Below are 25,203 nucleotides of genomic sequence, written 5' to 3'. Positions count from 1 at the left end.
TGCATCATACTTATGCATGTTAAAAACACAATTAGATGCATTTTGCCTATTTTTCCATTTTCCTCCTCATTGGAATAGTTCACATGTATCTAGTGCATTACATCGAAAGACCTCAAAGCGCTCTACAAAGATGGGTAAGTTATTAGCCACGTTTTCCTGCTGCACAGACACGTGACCTGACTGGCCCAAGGTCACAATCAAGAATCAGGGCCCCACTTTGCTGGGTACTGTATTAACACATAACACAAAGAGGATTCCTGAGCCAAAGAGCTTAAAATCTAAGTCTGTGAAATGTCTATCCATAAAAGGGGTTTGGAAGCATTGTTTCCTGTCTATGGTAACAAATCTCACATTATCTGCAGAGAGACATGTCTGACTTGAGCCAGGATTTATAGACACCCTCCAGCTTTTCAAACTGATCATGTGCTATGTCTTTTGTATTTTAATTTTAAAAGTGTCACTGTTTCCGATGCTATGTAGAAATCATACTACTGGGCACAAAAGGAAGAAGATTGCTTGAGTCCTTCAATCAGAACAGTACACAATACAGCTTACAACATACTCTGAATTGCAATGGTGAGGATGTACATTATGTATTGTTATCCACACAGGGTACAGCACTGGGCTGAGAGCTGTGACACTGAAGCTGTTTGGCTGTTTAGCATTTTTAGCATGTTTAGCATGCCTGACATCAGGTGACAATATGGCCCAGTCACACTGTGCTGGGAGGGGCAGCCATGGGATTTTCTGCTTGTGCAGCCATTCCCATTAAGGGCGGAGTCTGCAAACCCATCAGACTGACCACTGGAGGCAACATGTAGGGTGAGGTGATGTGTTTGGTTGCATGTGAGCATGTTTGTAATAAGCATTAACTAACTGCAGCGATGCTGGCTAAGCTTCCACCTACACTATGAAAATAGGCACACTGGGTTCTTGGCTACATGGCATTGCCCTGACCTGGTTAAAATACAACCAGGTCTTGCCAGTTGAGATGGAACAAAACCATGTTTTGATCACATATCCACATCATGCTACTGCTCTGGACTTCAATAGGGCTGCAGCATAAATCAGGAACACGTTCAGTTCAGCCCACACAGGAAGCATGTCAGATCCGCACCACACTGCAGCAGGGGTGCTGAGAACCATTGAACCAAACTGCAAACCCCATATACGATGGAAACCACTTCAAGCCGGAGGTGCGGCAGCACCCCCAGCATCCCTATTTCCAGCAGCTATGCACTGTAGCCAGGTTTTCTGCAGTAGTAGCTTTCTAAACATAGGCAGGATCATAGAGGCAGTTTGCCTTGCCCTTTGGTCTATGTTACATTTTGGCCGGATCCTCTGGAAAGGTGTAACAATAAGTAGCACCGACAGGCATTAAAAGAAACAGCATCTGAACTTACCAGACGGCTGGAGCCGAGATATATGCAGCCTCATGAAAGCTTTGTAGGCAGCCTTCTCCCAGGGAATGTACTGGAGCTGTGCAGGAGGGTTGCCAGAAGGCAACCATACCCACATAACCCTGGCTACTACAATAGCCAAGAAAGATTTCTCTTCCTCGCTGTCCAGAAGGGATACACTATCCGGAGCGCAGAGATGCTAGGAACAGCCGCCTGAGCAATGCTAAGCAATACTTTTAAATGGCTACCGTTTCCTGGGGAAATACACTTTGCACCGTGTGAAGATGAATTTTAAACACAAGACAAACTTTGGGAAAGGAAAGGCAGGAGAGACTCCTTTGCCCAGCGCACACACAGCTCAGCCTGACATCCCGAGTAGCACAGATACACTGCACCTGCAATGTGCAACATTTTGTTATATGTTTGCAAAACTTGCATGGTGATACATAATCCCCACCCCAGCAAAACTCAGCTAACCTTACACTTCTAAACGTACTAGACGTACACTTCTAAAATCATCCCAAGTGGTCTTTTATTAGCCTTTTTATCCATGCGGCTGATCCCAGGTCATTTAGTAAATATAGCAATGTGGTAAAATCCTAGAAGGATAAAGAGCTCGCAAGTCTTTATTTATTGTTGGACAACTGCTTTGCCCAGTGTTATACTTTAGTCCAGGCACTGAAGTGTTAGTTATTTCACAGAGCAGGCACATGGATGGAGTTGAAGTCCATGAAAGTTGCTGTTTTCCTGTGGACTAGAAGAGACCAAAGTGATATGTTGTTGCAACTGCTATTCTAATTTGCCTCTATGTTTTCCTAGTTCAGAGACAGGAATGGGAAAAGAGACTAGCTTCAGAGATACTAGAGAGCAGGCTGTCAGAAACTGCTGATCAATTTGTGCCCTGTAACGGAAGATTTGATAGCCCTTGTCTAGGTTATCCTAGTTTGTGTCATTGAAATTTCTATTCTTATTCATGTGTCTAATTTTCTTCAGTGTCACTAAATTAGTTGTTTCAATAATGTTCTGCAGTTGCAAGTTGCACAGGTTAGTCATCTGTTGTAGAGAGAAGTATTTCCTGATTCACAAGCCCAAGTCACTTTTGCTACAGCTTCTGGCTCTTCCCTTGTGCTACTTTCTTGCTCCTTGTGGGACATTCTAATCTTCTGCCCACTGGTTCATCAGCATTCAAAATAAACACAAAAATGGCTAGAAGATGGGATCATTCTGCATTTTTCTTGTCCATTTTTAATGGTCTTCTGTATAGTTTGAATATGACCTTTGAATTTGTATGTTACTTAAGTGTTTACACCCCATCCAGGGATTGGCAGAGAGCTCTCTCTTTCACTCTCTCTCTCTCACACACACACACACAGATCAAAGATCACAATTGGCTGCTGTGGCTTGCAAGGTCTGATAGAGTAGCAGAGCGTGGCCAGCTGTGTGAATTGGTGGTACATAATTTCCTTCAGCATGTTATAAAAAGGCGGTGCGCTGGCTGGAGGAGCTAGTTGGTAGTGGGAGATAAGTGGTTGCTGCAGGGAAGAGTTATTAGGAAGGAGGCAAACTGCTAGTTTTTTGTTGTTGTTTTGTTGAGGGTGGGGGTATTTAACCAAACTGACATTGTGTCTGAATTAAGCCTTTTTGATTTCTCCATTTCAGACCAGAATATGGCCTGGGGTGTGTGGGGGTGTATGTGTGTGCAGGGTGCGGTGTGGGTGTAAAGTTCTGGGGTAATTTTGCATGGCCTCTGTAAAGCTAAATGCGCCCATCTCTTGGGCTGGGAGAACCCTGGTCCCAAATCCATTTGAGCTTCACCTGATTTGTCACACACGTGCAACTCTAGTAGGATTTCTTTTAAAAAGACAAACAACTTGCTAAAATCTGACCCAGATTACTCAGTCTTGTCCTCATTTGCTGCTGTGAATTCCCCGGAGATTCCAAATCAGGCTTGTTTCAGTTATTTGCACAGCTGTTTTGAGAACCTGAATGATGAGGGCAAACCTATTTTGGTGGTAGTTTTACACTGGGAATGTGCAATGGAAAGGCCATTTAGTTTTACTGAGAACATTTGTGTGTGCCAGGGAACTACCTTTTCCTCATTCACATCCCTCCTTAGAACACAGGTCAGAGGCAAAGTTGTTCAGTGATCACCCACCACAAAGCAAAGTGTTTTTTAAAAAGTAATCTGTCCTGCTTAGAGTTTTGTGCTTCCCTGATCACACAGTGCATTATAGGCCAAACTCATTCCTGCAACTGCAGCATTCGTGCAGCTACCCCAGGGATGAATATGGCCCTATGTATTCGACTTTATGGTCAGCTCAGTTTTGAGTGTAAATTCCTCAGGGAAGGGACTGTAGCTTTCTGTGTGTTGTACCGGGCTCAGACCACAATGGGCATTTAACAAGTAATAAAAAACCCCTAATACGACTAGTTGATAGCATTTCTTTGAGATGTGTGTTTATGTGAGGGAGAAGAGTGCTGCCGTTTCACAGAGGAATATTAAAAGAGAGCAAATTGAATAAAATGTCGCTCTCGGTAGCATCAGTCATATTCCAGGTATCGCAACATACCATCCAGAGCAATACACTTAATGCAACCTGTGGTGACTGTAGATAACAGGAGTATTCTGTATTTAGCACTGACAGCTCATCTAAGCTCTGGCATTGTTAGGGCCGCTCAGAGGATTCAGGGGGCCTGGGGTCTTCGGCGGCAGGGGTCCTTCCACTCCGGGTCTTCGGGGCACTTCGCTGAAGACATGGAGCGAAAGGACCCCCCGCCGCCAAATTGCCGCCGAAGACCCGGAGCAGAAGAAGCGGCGGCAGGTCCTTTACTCCAGGTGTGTTCGGCTGCACTGAAGGACCCGCCACCGAAAACTCTAGTGGGGGCCCCTGAAAACTCTCGTGGGGGCCCCTGCGGGGCCTGGGGCAAATTGCCCCACTTGCCCGCCCCTCTGGGCGGCCCTGGGCATTGTCCCCACTTCTACTGAGAGAGAGAGGGGAGGTTGGTCAGGATATGAAGCTTATCCCCTAATCTTTCACCACAGCCAGGCAGAGCAGAGAACTGACCATGTTGGGCCACGTTCAGCAGGCACCACTCTAGTGGAGGTGCTGCACCTCCCCCACCTCGCACGACAATCTCAGCCTGGGCTAGGAGCTCAGGTCGTGCTGGGACCCAGGCCACTCTCACCCCCATGTGGACATCCTACTCACTGGGCTGGGCGGACTCTGATTTCCAGCTCATTTGTCATCTTTAGATGATTGCTTTTTCAACAACACTGATCATTTTCCTATGAAAATCCATCCACTAGTTCCACATGTGCTCTGCAACATGCCCTTGTTGCCATAGCAATTCTGTATTCATATCAAGATTAGATTTCACTGCCCTTTCTGTAGGTTCCACGTCCGGGCCACTTCCCCCATCCTCCCTCCAGGTCATCACTCGCTGTTGTAGCCTTAGCACATTTTAGCTCTTCTGGCTGAGTCAAAACCGCTTAGCCCAGTCAGCCCCCAAAAACACAGGGCAAGGCACCCAGATTTTTTTTTTCTTCCAAAGAAATGTTATCAGTATCCATTGCAATGAGGCTACACAGTAGTGTCTGCATAATCGTTTGGCAAATCCCTGCCAGTTGAAGGGATAATTAATCTTGCCCAGAGATCCCCATGTGGAATTGCTGTAACCATCTCATTTGTGTGGCCATGAGGAGTTTCTAATTCAATAGCAGTGCTGTATTCGCAGATGTGCCAGATCTGAAATAATTACCTACTACACTAATTATCCAGCATAATTCAAGCACTAATCTCAAGCTTTATCGCTGGGTAGAAAACCTGTTATTTACATTTTTAAAAATGTTTTATAAAGATTCCCATTACCATCTCCCCTCCCCAGCCACATGGTTTGAATCATGCTTTGCCAAATGATGGGTCTGATCCTTAGCTGGTACAAATTTGGCATAGATCCATCAATGGAAGTCTGTCTTATCTAGCTATCTTAAGTGGCCCCATTAACATGCTGTCTGAGTACCTCACAAACTTTCAGGTATTTATCATCACAACTCTTCTGGGAGGTAGGAAAGTGCTTTTATTTCCATGTTACAGATGAGGCCCAGATCCACAAAGGCACCTAAACTCCAGATTTGGTTACCTACGTCCCACGTTTGGCTCCACTGCAATCCACAAAACTCCCACTAAACCCTATAGGTGCTGACTCACTTTCAAGGCAGAAGTTCCCTAGGTGCCTCTGGGCATGTGGACAGCTGCTGCACTCTAGGCGTCTGGACACCTGTCTCCCACCTAAGCCTGGGGCAGCAGGTGCCCATTCATGGATCACTAAGCAGATATAGGCACCTAAGTCCAGGCCATAGGGAGGCACCTATCCCTGACATACACCCCCTGTCATTGGCAGCTCCCATTGGCTAGTTTAGGTGGCTCCCCGCCTAGCACACTGGCTAACACACCTATCTCTCTCCTTTCATTGTATAACGAGACTAGATGCCTAACTTGGGCTTTGTCAATCTCAGCGGCGTCCCTGTGAGTTTCTAGGTGCTGCAATGCTGAGCGTTGCAAGACCTAGGCCCCTTTGTGGATGTGGACCAAAGAAACCAAGTGACTTGCGCAGGGTTGCCCCAGTTTCCCGAGTTCCAGGCTAGTGGCCTAATCACAGCACCACCTTCCCTCTAGAGCGATTCCAAATGTACACCCACTGAAGATCTTGTAGGACTAGGTCAAATTTACACCCGCTGAAGATCTTGTGGGACTAGATCAAGTCAGGCTACGTCAGCACATTGCGTCGCGTCATGTCATTTCACTCGTCAAGATGAAACAAATGAGCCTGTGACAGCATGTCAGTACAACCCATCAGCTACTCAGCACACGGGCCGTCAAGCACTCCGACATCTTCAAACTTAATTTTACTGTACATACAACAATGAATCCCCACGAACTTCATCCTCTCCCTGCTAGGCTGAGGTGCATGAGTGTCATTGCTCCCATTTTTCTGACACGGGGAAGAAAATGTGTTCCAAGAACACGCACCTTTCTGCAGAAAAGGAGAGAGATCGTTATTAATCTAGCCTCCAAAAGGCTCTGTGTGCTGCTCCCATATGTTGTTATACAGCAACAGCTCGTGGGCTAAGTTGGCATCAGGCTGTTGCCTGGCAGGGATAGCTGTCTGCTTGTGACAACACCCTTTGCTTGAGTATATCACAGGGAAGGTGCAAGGTGGTTCCCCTTTCCCACAGGGGCCATTAGCAATTACAATTCCTGCACCCTGAGTATAGAGGGACTGCTCTCTCTGCTAGTGCCCCAAGAAGCACCAGACTCCTCAACGGGTCACTGAGAAGTGTGGCATCACACAACCACCAACACAGGTCTGAGTCTACTAGACCAATCCAGCCCTCAGTTCGGGGGACAGAAATAGCACTGCTCGTGTGTTAAGCTGCCTGGGCATAAAATAAAATGGAAGCCATCTTCAGTATAAGCCCTACATTTGAAGGTACCTAAAATTCTGCCAAGGATTTAGCATGAGTCTAATTGCAGCTTATTATTAACTACATGTCTGCCTCAGTCATACGTCACTGCCTGGAAAGGCAATTGTTGCTATGAACATGTCCATCAATTATCAATATTTATTGCAAGTGCCTTGAGGGATTACAGTGCCACGCACATACTCAGTGCCCAGTAATTAAGAAGAAGAACTAAGTTTCTTTGTTTCACTGATCAGTCTTTCATAGAAATGGATGTGTCCATTTGGCAAGTCGGCTGATTTTGCCAACTTAAGAGAAGCGTTTGGTGTATGTTTGGAAAATGCACACTCCAGCATCTCTGCTATTTATATCTTCTGCAGATAGGATATAGTTGGTAATTAAAATCTTTATTATAGCTTACACTGCAGTACATTCCACAAGGTATCTGGGTTATACACACTAATTACCTCTCATCTCCCAGTAGCATATCTAATGGAAACAATGACAGCTAATGAGGAGACCTGGGACTATAATATTTGGGGAAAATATAGAACCATGTTTCATGCTGTCCTTTGTCCTGTCAGATTATTTTGGGCTGACAAGCGAGATGCATGTGACACAGCTCTTCTCTTTTCCTCACTACTGTTCCAACAAGCTCAGTTTTGGTTTGAATGCCCACATAAATCAGAGCAGTCTGAAGGTGATCAAGCCAAAAAGCCCCCTGAAAAACACCAAGGACGGGAACGATATCAACAAAGGCTTTGTTAACCCGGCTTCCCATTGTTTCTCCTGTAGCACAGTCTGAAAAGAGCCTTTTCTGCATACCAGCTAGGCTGATAGCATTACCGACACAAACACAAGTTACCTCACCACCTGCTGCTGGGGCAGACTGAGTCAGCCACACCAATCACCAGCAAGCCACTGAAGAGCTGTGGCACTCCAGCTACCGACACTAGCGCTGCTGACTGTATTACGTGCACGGTTAAAAGGAATCTGCGATGCTTCAGTTCTCCGCGCGCTCCCCCCCGTGCATAAAACCTTGCCTTTGCTTCAGGTACATAGTGTGGTGGATTTGGGTCTTAATGAGCCAGTGGTGAAGAAAGCTGATGCATTTTGCAGTTGAGCAGGTGGGACTCAGAAGCAAGGGGGGGATAAAAACCACATCTTTTCCACTAAGAAAACGAGGACTTGTGGCACCTTAGAGACTAACCAATTTATTTGAGCATAAGCTTTCGTGAGCTACAGCTCACTTCATCGGATGCATTCAGTGGAAAATACAGTGGGGAGATTTATATACACAGAGAACATGAAACAATGGGTGTTACCATACACACTGTAATGAGAGTGATCAGGTAAGGTGAGCTATTACCAGCAGGAGAGCGGGGGGGAAAAAACCTTTTGTAGTAATAATTAAGGTGGCCTAGGATCCAACTGTGGCCTATTATTAAGGCAAAAGACATTCTGAAAATTGGAATTTCAGTTTCCAGCACTCCCAAGATTCAAGGGTATTTTGGGTCTCCGGTTTTGGTTCAGCTTGTGATAAAGGTAGTGGCCATTTGCAATGTTTAGATCTGGATTCTGATTATGAATAATCCCAAAGTATTTCTGAGGTTTTTTGCCATCAACTTCTACAGTTGGTAAATGTTTACTAGTAGATTTTGTACTTGATCAACCAGAAAGGTAGGGATACAGTAACCTCCTTGTAAGCCTAACCGTGGGAGCTGTTTTCTCAAGTTGCTGGGATTTTCTTGACTCAAAGCAAAGAGATTCGGTATGAGATTTGTTACTCATCCATCTACCTCTTCCCACTCCTCTCCCAATCCTCCACTTCACTCCATATTCCTTTTTTGGGATTTTATGACTTCATCTCCTCTCATCATCTCACTCCTCCCATACACTCCTACCCCATCCTGGCATTCCCATCCCAAATAATAAATAAGCAAACAAAATACATAATCATCAAAAATCCTGAGTCATTAACCAAAACAAACACATAGTGTTATTGCGGTAACCCATGTGCTATGATTCCCCTACATAAGAACATAAGAACGGCCACACTGAGTCAGACCAAAGATCCATCAAGCCCAGTATCCTGTCCTCTCACAGTGGCCAATGGCAGGTGCCCCAAAGGGAATGAACAGACAGGTAACCATCAAGTGATCCATGCCCTGTCACCCAATCCCAGCTTCTGGCAAATAGAGGCTAGGGACACCATTCCTGCCCATCCTGGCTAATAGCCATTGATGGACCTATCTTCCACTAATTTATCTAGCTCCCTTTTGAACCCCTTTATAGTACTGGCCTTCATAACACCCTCTGGCAAGGAGTTCCAGAGGTTGACAGTGCGTTGTGTGAAAAAATACTTTCTTGTGTTTGTTTTAAACCCTCCCTTCCAATTGCCTGTCTTCACTTGCCATAATTTGCCTATCTTTAGGTGGTAAGGTCACTGGGGCAGGACTGTGTCTCTGGCATATTTTGTAAAGTCCCTAGCACCAATGGGTGCTCAATGCCTGCTTACTGAGCTGCTTATTCATGGATTTAGGTGCCTAACTGTAAAGTCCGAAATATGAAAAATGTTAGCCTAAATGCCAGGATCATTTAAAAATACCTCCTTACGTCAAAGGAAAGGAGACTATTATAAATTAATAACTGATCAAATATGTTCTTTTCCTGACCTTTGAGCTGCAGATGTGGATTCAAGGCGTGGGAGTTGGAAAGCCTTTATTTTTCTACAAACTCTGATAATGGGGGCTGTAATGAAGGGGCTGACAGGGCCTTAACTATAGTGTGGCAACAACTTCATGCTGTAATCACATTAATCCAGACCAATATTTACACCAAAGAATTCTGTTTCATTAGACATTCTCCAGCCTGTTTTATTTAGCGGGGGCTATCCTGTTTTACCTTATTAACATTGATTTAGTTGATAGACTGCAGCATGTTGAAAAATGAGTCTCGAGAGATTTGGAATCCTTTAAAAAAAGCCATGTTTCTGAGGGCTCTTAATGCATCCGTTCGTACTGCCTCCTCATCAGCTGGGAATTTCCACCCCCTACTAAATCCCATTTGATTTCTTTTCCCCAGATAAAGCTCCTTTAATACATATTTTAGGAATATGTTGGAGTGAAAAGAAAGAAAAAAGACAGTAAGAGAAGCAGAGAGAGTATTTTTCCTCTACCTTTTAATTTTGTTGTTGTTACTCTTTTAACTAAAGGCTCTTTAATGCAGCAGCCTGAGATAACGGTAATTCAGCTTGTCAGGTCTGAATAAAGAACAGGAGATTGCGGCAGGTTGCAACCTCTGTGGTTCCATCTGGATATTTTGACTTCCATCATGTAGCTATAAGGAAACCTTGCTGCGTTGTAGTGGGCACAGAGCCATAGACTTGTCATATTGGGCTCTGGCAGGCTGAATGCAACAGGGGAAAGAGAACCCATCAATATTGTACTTGTGAATTTCTCTTTATCAACAAAGCAAACTGGGAGTCATGGGTGGGTTTTGCGCTCATCCTGATCCTTAGCTTGCCATTCAACACTTTCGTTCCTCTCAACAAGACACCAGCTGGGTGGTGAGAATGCTACGAGGGGTTTGGCTTTGAGATAAAAAGCAACTGGAAGGATTTAACTGCCTGACCCTGCTGGGCCCTCTTAAAGGTATAAGCGTTTACAGGGTTGGGCCCTAGGATGGAAGCGTTCTATTTGCTAATTCTTGCAACAAAAGAAGAATGCAGCATCTGAAGTCAGAGCACATAAACTAGATCCATCTGGAGGCCCGGCAACAGCAGATGAATATTAACAGTGTGATTCAAGTCCACAGGTGATATGTAATTAGGCCACAGCCAGTGAAAACACAAGCAGCTCTACATCTTCAAACGAACACTTTAGCTTGCTAGCTAAAGGACAGTTAAACTCCCTGGCACTGCACAGATAGGCTCTGAGTCTAATTTTACACACGTCCTCCTGTCGCTGCATTGTGGAAGCACCACACACTTTTGTTGAGCCACACCTCCCTTCAGTTCCCCATGAAAGGCTTACAAGGTGTCCCCCACCAAGCCTCAAATACTAGAGATACACTACTGGGCCCTGTGAATCATGCAGCTTCTCACAAGATGGGGATTACTGCTAAGGAAAACAAAGGCTCATCATCCAACTTTCCTTACATCTCTTGTACAGAGATGGGGCTACAATACAAACTTGATTATCCCAGTATCATAGGAGACATTTAACACACTCAGATAACAGGGAGAATTTTCAGTGTAGTGAACGGGCATCAGAGGACGTGACCCACTTTTGGATAACAGAGTAGCACCTAACTGAGGTTTGGGTAATTGTAGCTAAAACAATTCCTGGGCTAAAAATGCACTTGTGCACAGAACACAGGAAGTTTGTTGGCAGATTGGAATTACATACACAATAGTATGTGCATGCCCGGAACCCCAAGATGCATGTGCACACTGGATGTTTTGGGTGCCCAGTTTGTGTGTGTTCTTTAAATGTGTAGGCCTTCGTATCTATAGAGTCTTACCATCCTATTCATCTTATTTGAACTAACACAGTGAAGGATTGAGGCCTAAGTCCACAAACTGTGTCAATTCCACTTTCTACATTATTGTGCATAATTATTAGCACAGCATCATAACGGAATACACCGCTCAACAAGGACAAAGTTACATGGTCTTTGCCCAGGGGATCTTATAATCTAAGTAAAATTAATGCAAAATAAAATTGGGGGACACATAATGATAAAAAAGAGACTGACAATTCATTTGCAGAGCAAAGCTGAAGGAGAGGTGTACACATCCCCCTTTAAAACTCAATTGCTTTGCTACTAGGCACATATGCTGCTTCAAGAATCACCCGTCCAAATCAGCATGTACAATAAGAGCATAACTTCATCTCCTGCTCTACCTGAAGGTATATAAACAAAAGCAAGCTTTGATTTGTCCTAGATAACAAAGTGTAGATGGACCTGAACCAAAACCCCAGGTCCAAACACTTCCCCACTCTTTGAGGAAGCTTGGATACTGATCCAAACATCGCAGCTGACCTCACTTCTCTTACGGACCGATTCACAATCTCCAAACGCATCCTCATTTGTGGGTAGTTCAGATGCAGGTCTAGATCCAAGTTTTGTAGCTTGGATCATCTCCAGAAAAACCCATGAGAAGAATCAACAAAATTGACAAGTTTCTGGTCCCCTAGAATGCCAGAAAGAATATCTTGGCTTGAAGTAAAAACCTGGAAGTTCTTGTTATCTGTTGAATGGTTACCAATACTAGCATTCAGTTATGCAGACTAGGCCATGGAGAATGAAATCTCATGTTTTGTGCCATTAACCATGTACTGCTGGGGTCAGAAAGGAGTCTTTCCCTCCTCCCCAAAAACAACCTTTCACAATTCACTAGGTGCATTATGGCAGTTTTACACCTTCCTTAGAAGCATCAAGTATTTGTCACTATTGGACTTGCTGAATGGATGGTCTGATTCTATGATTCTATGAGGTATAATGCATGTTGCATAAATGACTCTCAGGAAATGGGAGGCTGGTTTTATTTTTGGACTTTTGTATGGATGTTATTGACAGACTCATAGTGGACATTGAGAAGTATGCAACTATCTAAGATGAAAACGGTGGTATCTTGAGAAGTGTCTCAAAGACCTTGTTCCCGTACATACACCTGCATTCTTCAGAACCTATCACCCTCAAATCTCTTGGCATGACTCATACAAAGCCTCTCTGTGGCATCTTTAGGTCTTCTTGGGAGAAGCTGCAATATGAGGCAGGCACACGCAGAAAACCGATTTTGAACTAACTTTAATACCAACAAGCAGGAAGATCAACATGCAAGAAGAACAGGAGTACTTGTGGCACCTTAGAGACTAACAAATTTATTAGCGCATAAGCTTTCGTGGGCTACAGCCCACTTCATCAGATGCATAGAATGGAACATATAGTAAGAAGATATAGATATATATACATACAGGTAAGTTGGAAGTTGCCATACAAACTGTGAGAGGCTAATGCAGGAAAACTCTCTAACTTGATACATGCCAGTATTCATTCCAATACATTCCAAACTCCTTTTCCCAACTCTAAGCAAATGTAAATTGACACAATGCAGCAATATCCACAATGCCTCACAGTCAAAATGGTGCACCTAAGCAATATGCAGTTGATGTGAGCAGAGAAGGTTAAAGTTTTCATCAAGCTTGCAGGTAGCAAACCATTGTGACAAGAGGGTGACAAGTGAAATTCTGACACGCATTACAGTAGGCAGTAGTTACAATTGTGGCACGGACGGAGTTAAATTAATGCACAGAACCAGAAGAAGAGAAAGCCAGAGAGATCAGAGGTAGGAGAACTTCTTGTGGGAAATCCACTGCTGTGCTGTAAGCAATGCAATAGGTAGCTGAAAAATCTCTTAAATTTATGTGTGTCTTAATTACTATGCTGTCTGCTGCTGGCAAAGCAAGAAAACTCCATCTAAAATGCTCCTAGATTTGCAGTCAGATTCCTGGTAGTGTTAATTTATTTTTAACCATCCATATCAGCTGTCCTTGTTTACTACACAAAGTACCTATATTTTTAAGGAAAATATTTGCCATTTTGTCACCCTGTCTCTCCAATAACAATGTCCTAATCCAATGTATTCCAATCCAGAGTTAAAAAGTATGTTCCTATTTTTCTGCCTAATGTCCTAATTTGTATTGCTCAAGCATTGGCAGGTACGTTTTTACAAGGTCAGCCAATCTGCTCTCAGTGATACACGTGCATTTGGCTTGATATTCAAGTGTAACAAACACTCAAGATGAGACAGCCAACCACTGCAATCCTCATTTTTGTGGGAAATATTTCTTAAATCTCCTATGACTTGATTATCTCTATGGGGGAATAATCATCTTCCATGTTAGCCTGCAAGAGCCCAGAGCACTGTCCCAAATGTATACTGTGTATAAATATTAGCCACCTCTCAAAGGAGTGAAACACAACAGCTGCATCGCAGAGCACCACAGCGCTACACAAAAGGAGGTGAGGGGAAACATCCTATCCAGGGAACAATGCAGGAGTGATTCACAAAGACTGGCTGCAAGAGGCCAGTTGAATTTGGCCTGGGTGCTGGAAAGAACGCTCCAATTCTTGCTAAAGTTGCCATCGTTTATTAAATGACTATAAATGCTCAACATCCTATTTTACGAAACAGCCAGTAAACCCATGCTGGAGCGTTGGCTCAGTGCCGCTGGCTGAATCACCAACACGACTTCTTACAGATTCCTAGATTTTTCTTGGAGGCTTCCCGTCCAAATACTAACCAGCCCAGAACAAGCTTAGCTCACAAGATCACAGCCCCAGGGTTTTCTGAGTGCAGACAAGTGATGGCTTCAGCTATTAAATTTCTCTTTCGCTCACGTTGCTTTTGCTGTCTGCACAAGGTTCAGATAACTGTTGATATAGCTCCTGTGATGAACTCCCACAGGGTATCACAAAACACCTAGAATCTGAGTCCATCTGGGCCATGATTTCACAAACCATGCTGAATGTTTACCCTTGCAAAATGCACGTGCATCTTTGGTCCCATAAAAAACTACATGCCTGTGTATTAATTGGACCTCGCATGACCTACAGATTTAGACTACAAGCATCAAGGTGCTTTGCAGAATTACCATCTATACATGCAGAAGGACTCCTTCACTTCAGACGCAACCAAGCGGTGACAATATGAGAAATAACTTATCACCTAAACTGACCTCATTACCCGCCCTGTTACTTTATGCCACTCATGAATGATGGAGCTACCTGGCCACCACAGTCTCATGAAGATAAATTTCATTGTCCTTCGACTTATCATTATGGCATATTCCTTTTGCATTCATAACTTGATGCTATTTCTGTCACTTCTGGATAGGAATTTAGATGAGGGAGCCAATAGTGCGAGACGTACAGTAGTGTTCTGTGCTGCTATATAGAACATACGGATCTTCAGAAGTTGATGAGGCCCAGAAATTTATTGAAACGTAATGAGGTATTGGATTTTGTCTGCCTTCTTGGTTGTGAAGTGTCGTGACTCCCGTGATCAGATATTGACAACGGTTTGGCAAACTGGAAAAGGATGCAGGCTGTGCGGTGAAAAATCAGTATCTAAATGGCCACAGGGTGCTCCCCAGGGAATAGACAGTTATTGAAGGCTGAAATAGCTTGGTCCAAAAATCATAACATTCTTGAGCTCAGTAGATTGAGAGTTCCCTTAAGCTGTGCAGAGGTTATGCCATGTGCTTGTCTTACTGCGTCTTCTGCAGTTATTCTACGGCTTCATGTTGTGCTTTTTCTAACAACCAAGAACTAAACCCTGTGGGTGGGAGCACTGACTGAAAGCAAGGAAGGCCTAGATTCTCCCTCTTCTAGCCTCACCGCAAAGGCAGATGCAGAGATGAAACACGCAGGGAAAGATCTATCATGGTGATATTGTTTGGTCTTTTGCTCCTCGGGCCTGCGAATGCTGTTGAGGCAGCTGCACACTCAGGTGTGGGAGGCAGGGAGGGGAAGAAAGAGCTGACTGCGTGGCGGAGGGGCTCATTAACAAGTGGTGTGGATGAGAGCTGAATGGAACGCTGTCCATTCCATCTCAGGAACACTGACATGCTAAGACGGACTCCCTCACCCGGTCGTTTTGCCAGTGTTCACTCTTCTGTGAGGACTTGTCTGTGGCAGAAGGCTTTTCACTGGTGTGCATATAAAATGGACTCCACAACTCTCCAGGTCTCCTGATCCTCATGCAGTGGGCTGCTGTTATCTAATATGCTTTATATCCCCAAGAAAGCCAGCATTAAGATAAGAAAAGCTGCCCAATTCAGCAACCAGCCCAAAAAGGGGGAGGGAGCTTTGTTTACTTTCTGTGAAGGCAGGTTAAGAAAATGAACCACAATCTTAAAACTTGACCAATATTAATTCATAGTGGTTAGGGAACGTATTGATTCATATATAACCCTTAGAAGAGGCGGGGAAATTTTCTAGCCATGAGCAATGCTGTAAGCCACCAATGCAGACATGCCAGCTTTAAGAATCGAGCTCTTTGCAGGTTCAGTTTGTGCTGCATCAGGACACTCAGTAGCTGATTATCTCTTGCCTTCCAGGCAAATGTCACTGTGCTGTATGGGAATTTCTGTATTAAATATTAGGTGACAAGGAAATCATCTACCATCGCCATCCGGTCACTGTCACAAGCTATGGTAGGAAGCGACCATTCCACTCAGTGACAGCTTGACACATTCGTCAGTGTGAAAGCTTATCTGAGCCTTTTGTCTGCTGATCTTGCACAGACAGACATAGATTTTGATGCAAAAGTTCACTGTTCATAAACCCTTTATACCAACAATTTTCAGTGTATGGGTTGTTCAAAGTGTGCACCTCACCTAACTGTTATTCCTTATTGATGTTGTATGCCTAGCTATCTAAATCACGTGGTGGTGTTTCTGGTTTTTGATAGGATGCCTTTAGACAGGAGAATAATGAATAGGAAATAACAACAGTGAACAGTAAATACCTTGGTTCTCATGACAATCTTTGGTTTGGGCTTTGCGTCATCCACAACCCTATATGAAGCTAGGTAAGGAAGAGGATTGGAAAAGCATGTCAAAGAGGCTGTCTGGGTTCCCCACACATCCCCCCAGAATCTGAAGGGTCAGCGCTGGTCAGAGAGGTAGTACAGAAAGCATGGACAAACGCTGAAAACACTTATGCCTGTGTAATGATCTATTTTCCAAGTGGCTAACAAGATTAAGGGCCCGAGTCTTTCCATAGGCTTTAATGTGAGTTAGATCCCAAGGGCAATGTAGTTCTGCCCTGGTGGCTAGAGGCTGTTTTCAACTTAGCTAGCTAGTTGGGATTGGCATGAAGCTGCCGTTGAGTTTGGAACAGGAAGATGCAAGCAGACAAACAAGGTCCAGATGCTTCCTCTCCTTGCCCTGTTTTGGGGAAGCACTGCTCCCATACACCTTCCCTCCTCTGGCTGGTAAGGTGAGAACTCACCAGCCAGGGAAGTCTGACGTGGGAGCAGGAGAAGCTGAGGTGAATTTCCTTTTTCTCTTTTTTGATTCTTCATCCTCGTCAAGAGTAAATAATGGCATTTATAGAAAGGACAGTGGGAAGCCCAACAAGGGATGAGTCAGACCTCTGTATCACTGGCCAGTTTGGGGGCACACATTTCTTTCATTTCAGATACTTTTTGACTTTTGTTCCCATTCCCAAATAACCCAACATGGCATCACCCCATAATGTCAAGATCCATGATGACAGCAGCCAAAATTGTCACACACACACCCCGAATCTAACCTACTTTAAACACTATGTATACAAGGTTTAGGCTCCCTTCAGGCTTATTTACTTTAGGGCCTTAATAAAATCTAGAATGATGCCTTCCCAGGATCACAGACTGAGGCGTTCTTTTTCCTCTCAACCTGCAGTGCCTAACTCCTCCTGCTCAAATACCCACTGTCATTCAGAGTCCAGTTTTCATAACATTGACAATAAGAAAAGGAGTACTTGTGACACCTTAGAGACTAACAAATTTATTTGAGCATAAGCTTTCATGAGCTACAGCTCACTTCATCGGATGCATGTAGTGGAAAATACAGTGGGGAGATTTTATATACACAGAGAACACCATTGTTTCATGTTCTCTGTGTATATAAAATCTCCCCACTGTATTTTCCACTACATGCATCCAATGAAGTGAGCTGTAGCTCACGGAAGCTTATGCTCAAATAAATTTGTTAGTCTCTAAGGTGTCACAAGTCCTCCTTTTCTTTTTGCGGATACAGACTAACACGACTGCTAATCTGAAACCAACATTGACAATGTGTCCCCAGTTCTGCCTTTGGGTGTTCAAGTTGGCCCTTCGGTGCTTAAAATGAGGGTATGGTTTTAAAGACCAATCTGAACACTCCAATACAGAGTTGGTCAAGTCTGAAAGTGGACCCACAATGCCAGATATAACTGAGCTCAGATCCTGCGTTCTGCGCGGGCGTTATCCTAGTCTCAGTGACTTCAGGGTTGCAGGATCAGGCAATTACAGGATTGGTTTGCAGTTCAGTTGAGAATTAACTGATTTCAGTTGGTCCATTTTGGAATCAAAAGTTACAGAAGTGGCTCTTTGCACACATGAGGAAAGAAGGTTTGGATAATAAGTGATAGGACTGAGGAGAAAAGACACCAGAAAACATTTAAAAATGAAACAAAAAGTGAAGAAAAAAACCAAACCCTTTCAAATAAAACCACCCAGTTGCATTGGGTTTCCTGTGTGCAATAAGGTAAGTAAATAAACTGTTAATGGCAAGGTGATTAATACTCCTGAGGGCAGAGTTTAAGAAAAATAGGACAATTAATAGGTGATAACCCTCTGCAGTCAAGAAGCATTAGAGTCTAGCAGACCATCATCCATGAACACAGAAACACTGGTTCAGTCTAGTGACTGGAAACTCCAACACACTAGCTGCCGAGGAGTTGAGGAAATAGCCCCAATCATCCTGGAAGAAACCATGAGACACAAATGCTGCATGTGAAGCTATTAGAGCTTGCAGAGAAAATCGGAAAGGAAGATGGAGGGACAACTTACAGCGATGAGCTGGTAGGAGTTGTTCATCATGGCTATGAGCATGTTCAGCAGCACGACCAGGGAGATGACATTATACGTTCCGAACATGGTGGCCCCGACAAACTCCGTGAACTCATGCCTAGCCTTCACATTGGTGACGTAGAGATTCAACAGACCAAACACGGACCAGAAGAGCGACTGGAGGGTCTCAAAAAGTCTGCAAAAGACAAACTGCACTTTACTACTTGGGTCTGGGAGGACAAGAAAAACACTTAGGTCTCTCTGAGCCGTGTCTGTGATGAGGGTGAGTACAATGGTGCACTGCAGCGTAGGGCTTTCTGCACCGTAGCCATGGTGAGGGTGGGGATTGTGCTGCAGTGTACCATAGGGCACTATGAGCCATTGCCATGAGGAAGGTGGGTACTGTGGTGCACTGCACCATAGGGCTCTATGCACCCTGGCCATGGGGAGGATGTCAAGGTGCACTGCACCACCGAAGCCATTCGGCCTTCAGTGCACATGGGCAGGCTGCATCCCTGCGTTCACACTGAGATGAGTGTGCTGAAGAGCAGAGCCAATACCTTCCTTTCTGGAGGCTCAGTATGTGCCTCCCCCTTACAGGCTACAGTCCATCAGCCAGTGCAGGAGGGAGCTGCACCCTGGACCACAGTGTTCCCGGCCCTGTTTGGAGTTTCAGTGGCACCGTGACTCCCCTGCCCTTGTGCTCAGGGGGGTGCAACGACTAGGGCCATAACTGCCCCGACAGGTGCACAAGGAGATTCCCCTACACACACAGAGGGCCAGACACGATTGGGCCCCTCTTGTTAAAAATTTGCATGCCACAGTATAAATAATCTCTCCCATTCCCACAGGGTCTCCATCAGGAAGACCTCTACATGCATAGGCAACGCTTCAGTCACCTCTGAAGTGCAGCATGGGAACATTATGACAGCACACAGCCGTACTGCATCACAGGAGAGGAGGTGAATATCACATCCTGCTGAATCTCCAGGGGTGATATTGGCAGAGAGCGTGCAATTACCTCAATTGGATATTAACCAGGACAATGGGGCTCAGACCCCTACTCTGTATCCTCACATCACAGGTGGTTAGGGACCCCTGTATTATGTCTCATGAATGGCAGAACCTCATACAGTACAGTGCCCCCAGCATTATGCAGGAGCACTTGATCAGTCCTGACTCAGAAGAAAGTGTGTCACCTAATTAATGCAGCATGATAGGGTTCTCCTTTGAAGTCTCCTGACCCCACTTAACTTTAGAGCTATGGCTATGGGTTGCTATGGCTTCTGCCATAGACAGTGACCTTTTGCAGTCATGTCAAATACATTATCAGGATTGTGAATAATCACTCCTTTGGGTATTATTGTTTCAAGTTTTGGGGAGCTGACGTATCTATCTACATTTAAGATGTTTTGGCTTTGGCCTGGGGTCAACAGATGGTTTTTAAAAAAAAGAGTCTTACTGTAAAAACCAAGAAAGTATTACTTAAAAGAATATAATCTATTTTGGATGTGCTTGAAATATTAGGAATCTGTTGTATTGGTTGTTCATTTGCCTGTTAAATTCTTTTGGCATTCACACCTTTACTGTCCATAGAGGAGTTGCCATTCTTTACAATTTTAACTCTTGTATTACAATCTGGGTTCTATAGATCCTGGGCCAAATTATGAAGTCCTTAATAAAGCAAAACTCCCCTTGATTTGAACAACCTGACTTCTCTGAGAGGCGTATTAGTCGAATAAGGATGGGGTAAACATTGAGTAAGGACCTAGGGATTTGGCCCCATTACTTAAGTCTGTGAAACTGTACCTGAGCGACGTAAAGAAAAAAGCACAGATGACACCGTAAGTCACATGACACAATCAGTAAACCCACTTTTAAAGGGACCGCCCCGTCTCCCAGCTAAACAGCTGAACTCATTTGATCATTATTAACAATAATAACAATACCTAGCCCTTGTATATTGCTTCTCATCAGCAGGTCTCAAAGAACTTTACAAAGTAGGCCAGTATCATTATCCCCATTTTACAGATGAGGAAACTAAACTGAATTTTTAGCAAATAGTTTGTAAAACAATAGAAAAATATTTATTGTTTTTTAAGATCTAATGTAACGAATGAGGTATCGAATCATCCTAGTGAACCAGAATGTCAACTAAATGAAAAGTCAACCAGCCTACTGCTCAGCCCAAATAACATTAAACACATATAGCCAAAGGGAAAACACAAGAGCTATCTGTCAAACCACCCGCCAACAACAGGGAATAACTCTCTAGTTGCACACTGAATGGGGAAAGGGGACAAGCAGAAGGGAAATCTAAGTGAGGGGAGGGAGGGAGCAGTCAAGAATGAGCTATCTGACATAAAAATGCCTTATAGCCTGCACTAAAGGGATTAACCAAGGCCTCCAGGAGACATTGTGGCGGGGAGTTTCATCACGGAGGAAAAAAAACTTCCTTGGTTTGCTGCTTGACTGTACCTTGCAGAATTACATCCTCCCCATCCAGCCATAAATCTCAGGTAGGAACATAAGATGGAAGGTATTTGTTCAAGGATTTAGGACCGAGGGGTGAAATTCTGTCCTCAGCCACACGATTATTAATCTAGAATAACTCGTTGAGGGTGAATAGCATGTTACTTTGGACTTACACCTTTGTAACTAAGAGCAGAATTTGACCCTAGGTTAAGAAGGAACGTTATATTGACACTCACACACGACCCTGAATGGTATCCTAACATTAGCAGGCAGTGCAGCTTATCAGGAACAGCTGTAACAGACACCTTTCTTCCTGAGGGCCAAATTGTACGACCTTTACACTCGTACAATAGTATCTTACTCCACACAGAGTGCCATTGATTTCAGTGGGGCTCCTAGTGGATTAAGAAACTATTCTGTATGAGCAAGGGGTTCATACGCTAAACCGGAAACAGCCAGGCCGATGTTGTGTGCTGCAATTCTGTATAACAATAATATTTTGTTATTCTTTCCTCTCTCTTTATGTAGTACAATCACATACTGCCCGCAATGTCTAACAGGGGACCCGAACCAAAAGGCCATGTCCATTGTTAGGCACTTTTGATGAGGCTCACAATATTTTAGAGGAATATTCTTTTAAAATAGAAATCATTTCTGAAATGTGAACTCTGAGCATCTACCGGGAGAAACAGCAAACCTCAACGGCCCTCTAAAAGCATCTGAGGAAAAGACAGTTCCTGCTTCACTCTCTGGTGCACCGTTAGCCTCCAGCAAGGCTGCAGTTTCTAGTGTGTCTTGGAGAAAATGGCAACCCAGTTAACAGCGTCCCTCTCAAGACAAAATGACACTGCAGAAAACAAGGAGCCCTCCCACCCCCTTTTGGTTGACTGAGCCTCTGTGATAAATATATTCCTCAGACTGCCTGTCTAAGCAATAGACACACTCCACTTTCTCATGCACAGAGAGGCCAAAGCCTAAAAATTTGAATTATTAATGGCTTCACCTCGTTGCTGTCACAAAGGAATACTACTTTTCCTTGAGCTGTGTTTGTGGGTCAGAAAATTTCTTCGCAATAGATATTAGACCCATCCTTGGGGAGTAATCAGAAATAATATGATGGTAAATAGGTGTCATATTTTAAACGAGTTGTACAAACATGAACAGTGCCCCTGTTTCTCCTTCTCTGATTATAAAATTAGCTCTTATTATGTGACTGCCTCGGAACACTTTTAGAGATTGAGGGGACTCACTGGAAGCATTTTGCATTTCTTCTACCACTAAGGAGGGATGAATTCAAGCCAACTTGAGGTAACATTAGGCTTGATTTGAATTCACGCCAATGCTGCTCATTCTAAGAGTCCCATAGATATAATTTCCTATTTTGCAGGTTGCCCATTCTTAGCAAGTCACACATGCTGTGTGTCTGTTTGAGGAGTGAAATGTCAGCTTGCCCTGGGGGTTTTAATAATGACTATTTAAACTTTTAAGAACACAGTGAGTAAACTTCTTAAGCCCAGCTCAGACAAAAAGGCAATGGCAATGTATTTTGCCCCCTGCCAAGGGAGCTGGGTCCTAATGTTCCCCACCCACTGCTGCTTTGTTTTAAACAAACCTCTATCCCCAGATGCCGAGTGCCCTCAACTTTCTCTTTGTGAGGCAGTCTCGTTGGCAAGAGGTTTAAATGCACAGCGGTACCGGAGAATGAGTGGTCTGCATTTAAAGAATGCTGTCAAGTTGATTTGTGCACTTTCTGTCAAGTGGTTATATATCATTTTTTAATTCCCTGTTGTGTGTTACACCCTCTTAGAAACTTGAAAATCACATTTTTTCCCCCGTGACCAAATGTGCTTTTTTCTTTAGTCAAACATCTGTTATTTCCTTCATTGATCAGATGGCACTGAAAGCAGCAAAGTAACTGGCTTGCAATAAAGCTGGGCCCAAACAAAAATCCCAGATTGAAATGCTCCCTTCCTCCCATACCCTTCAGCTCTAGGGTTGTCTGGATCTGGTTCTGAACTCATTGCTTCAGCCCTTTCACTTGTCAGAAACTTCAATTTATAGAGCATCATGTCCTGCCAAAACATTTCCCTCTGTGGATCAGCTTTAGCTCAGCTCCAGGAATAATGTTTGTTAGTTAATTTACTGCTGCAAAGGGAGCACAAAACATTTTTGTAGGAGCATTAAAATATTTACCATGGGATAAAATGAAGGGCTTTAATTCTTTTTTCACTAGCACCATGTGGCTCTCTTCACTTCACAGGTGTTAGTATTGGGCTAAATGAGTTAACCAAGCCCTCCATGTTTCTGATTTGCAATGGTTGAAGAGCTCTTCTGAGTAAAGGGGAATGACAAGTCTGTGCTCCTTTTAGGAATGCATCCGATGAAGTGAGCTGTAGCTCACAAAAGCTTATGCTCAAATAAATTGGTTAGTCTCTAAGGTCCCACAAGTACTCCTTTTCTTTTTGCGAATACAGACTAACACGGCTGCTACTGTGAAACCTCTCTTTTAGATCTGCCACCTTTGGTACCTTTGATCATGAGGGGCTGTTGACATGTGGCCTCTGGCAGGAGTGGATGTAATTTCACATAAGTGGTTCTGCTCTTTTTAAGAGGAAAGCATTAGCAGGATGGCTGGAGCAGTTGCTCTTTTGCCCCAAGGCCTGGCACACTTGGGGTCTGTCAGCGCCTGGATCTGATAAGCTTGTGGACATGTTGCAAAGCCCATTTTTTAATCCTAAACATTTGGGCGAAAGATGAATGGAGCATTTGGGAGCATAATGGAGAGTTTTATTTGATTCACTATCAAGTGGTGAATAATAATCTCTTCTGCTTGTTTGTGTTTTATTTATTTTATTTTCTATTGTATTTTTCAAGCACTGTAAAAACACCAAGAGCAATTGGATTGGTGCTGATTATTATCAATATTACGGCTATTATTCATTAAAATAAATGCACAAGAAAGACAATTCCAGTTATTCTTCAGTTTGCACTTGTTTTTTCAGCCATGATCTGTGCCAGTCACCACCCCAGCAATTTATATAGCAGTTCCTCAGTAAAGAACTAGCATTTCCTCCAAGTCTCTCTGATCACACCTACATCAGTGTCAATAAAATCACCGAAGTCAACAGCATTACACTGGTGTACAACCAGCCCAGGTGAGATGAGAATTTTGCCCAAGCTGTATCACCAGGGCTATAACCTATGCTATGTTCCCAGGCTTCAAGTCAGTTTCATTCTTTGGGTTTGATTGCATAGAGCACTTGTTATGGCCCTACTGTATATTATTTTATACTGCTGTTATTTATCATCATTTTAGTTTATTCTATGCACAGGTTTGTTCCTTCACTTTTATTTGATACTTTCTTTATTTTTTTCTCATAATCACACTGAAACGATTCCTTCTGTGGAGCAACCATGATTTTCTAAAGGATATTGACATTATACAGGGGGCATTACTAAAATACCTTCCAGTGTATACATAGGATCCCATCCTGCACTGAATGGGAGATGGACCAGAGGACCTGGTGGTAGCAGCTCTTTTCATTGTTTAATTTCTATGAGACTTATCACCACCTCCCTTGGGTCACAAACGTCCCATCATATGGAGAGACCTTGTGCTCTGGAACTGAGTATCGTTCATGACAGCTAAAAGGCAGACTTCAGCAAAGGGTCTGCCCCAGTTAACTCAGACTTTCCTTACATAACCAACCAACTGGCCTGACAAATAAAGGCATTCGCAGCCAACGCGTAGAGACTGTTAAGGTAGGAAGCAATGTAAGTCAGCATTACAGAAAGGGAATGGAATCTTACGTGGAGAAGGCATTGTTCTGTTTCTCACATCGGATCCCCTTGCAGTTGTTGGGTTCCTCTGAGGCACTGGTCTCATAATAAAAATAAAGCTGGTTCAGTCCATTGGCAAAAGCCAGAAGCACCAGACAGTAGATAAAAAGGAATTTGAGGATGTCTAGCAGCATGCGTCCCAGAGAGATCTGCAAGGGGCCCAGGTGGGAATTTGCTGTAAACAGGGATATGAGACGCAAGGAACTTAAAATGTTGGATATTGCAAAGAGAGCTTCTGCAATGAGCGTCGGATGCCACATTTCCCATTCCTCCCTTGGACGAGAACCATTATACTGAAAGAAATAACAAGGGTACAAAAATTAATGGTGCAGTAAACACTTTAACATAGCCCCAAAAGCCACAACTGCTAACAACATTTCATTATGCAGTACACTAACCAGCTTTTGATTACTTGAACA

At 43.8% G+C, this 25,203-nt stretch overlaps 1 protein-coding gene across 1 annotated transcript in view; it reads right to left on the bottom strand.

Annotated features, from left to right (window-relative positions):
* The window catches only part of TRPC5 (transient receptor potential cation channel subfamily C member 5), a 133,843-nt gene that overhangs the window by 5,661 nt on the left and 102,979 nt on the right, over nt 1-25,203 (bottom strand). Inside the window, exons 6-7 of the mRNA XM_037908824.2 lie at nt 24,755-25,077; nt 18,470-18,665 (exon numbers count right to left, since the gene is read on the bottom strand). Of these exons, the coding sequence (XP_037764752.1) occupies nt 18,470-18,665; nt 24,755-25,077 (519 nt within the window). The remainder of the gene's footprint in view (nt 1-18,469; nt 18,666-24,754; nt 25,078-25,203) is intronic.

This window comes from Chelonia mydas, chromosome 9, assembly GCF_015237465.2.
Source record: "Chelonia mydas isolate rCheMyd1 chromosome 9, rCheMyd1.pri.v2, whole genome shotgun sequence".
Taxonomy (NCBI): Eukaryota; Metazoa; Chordata; order Testudines; family Cheloniidae; genus Chelonia; species Chelonia mydas.
The sequence above is the reverse complement of the archived record's forward strand: the minus strand, read 5'-3'. Positions and strand labels throughout refer to the sequence as shown.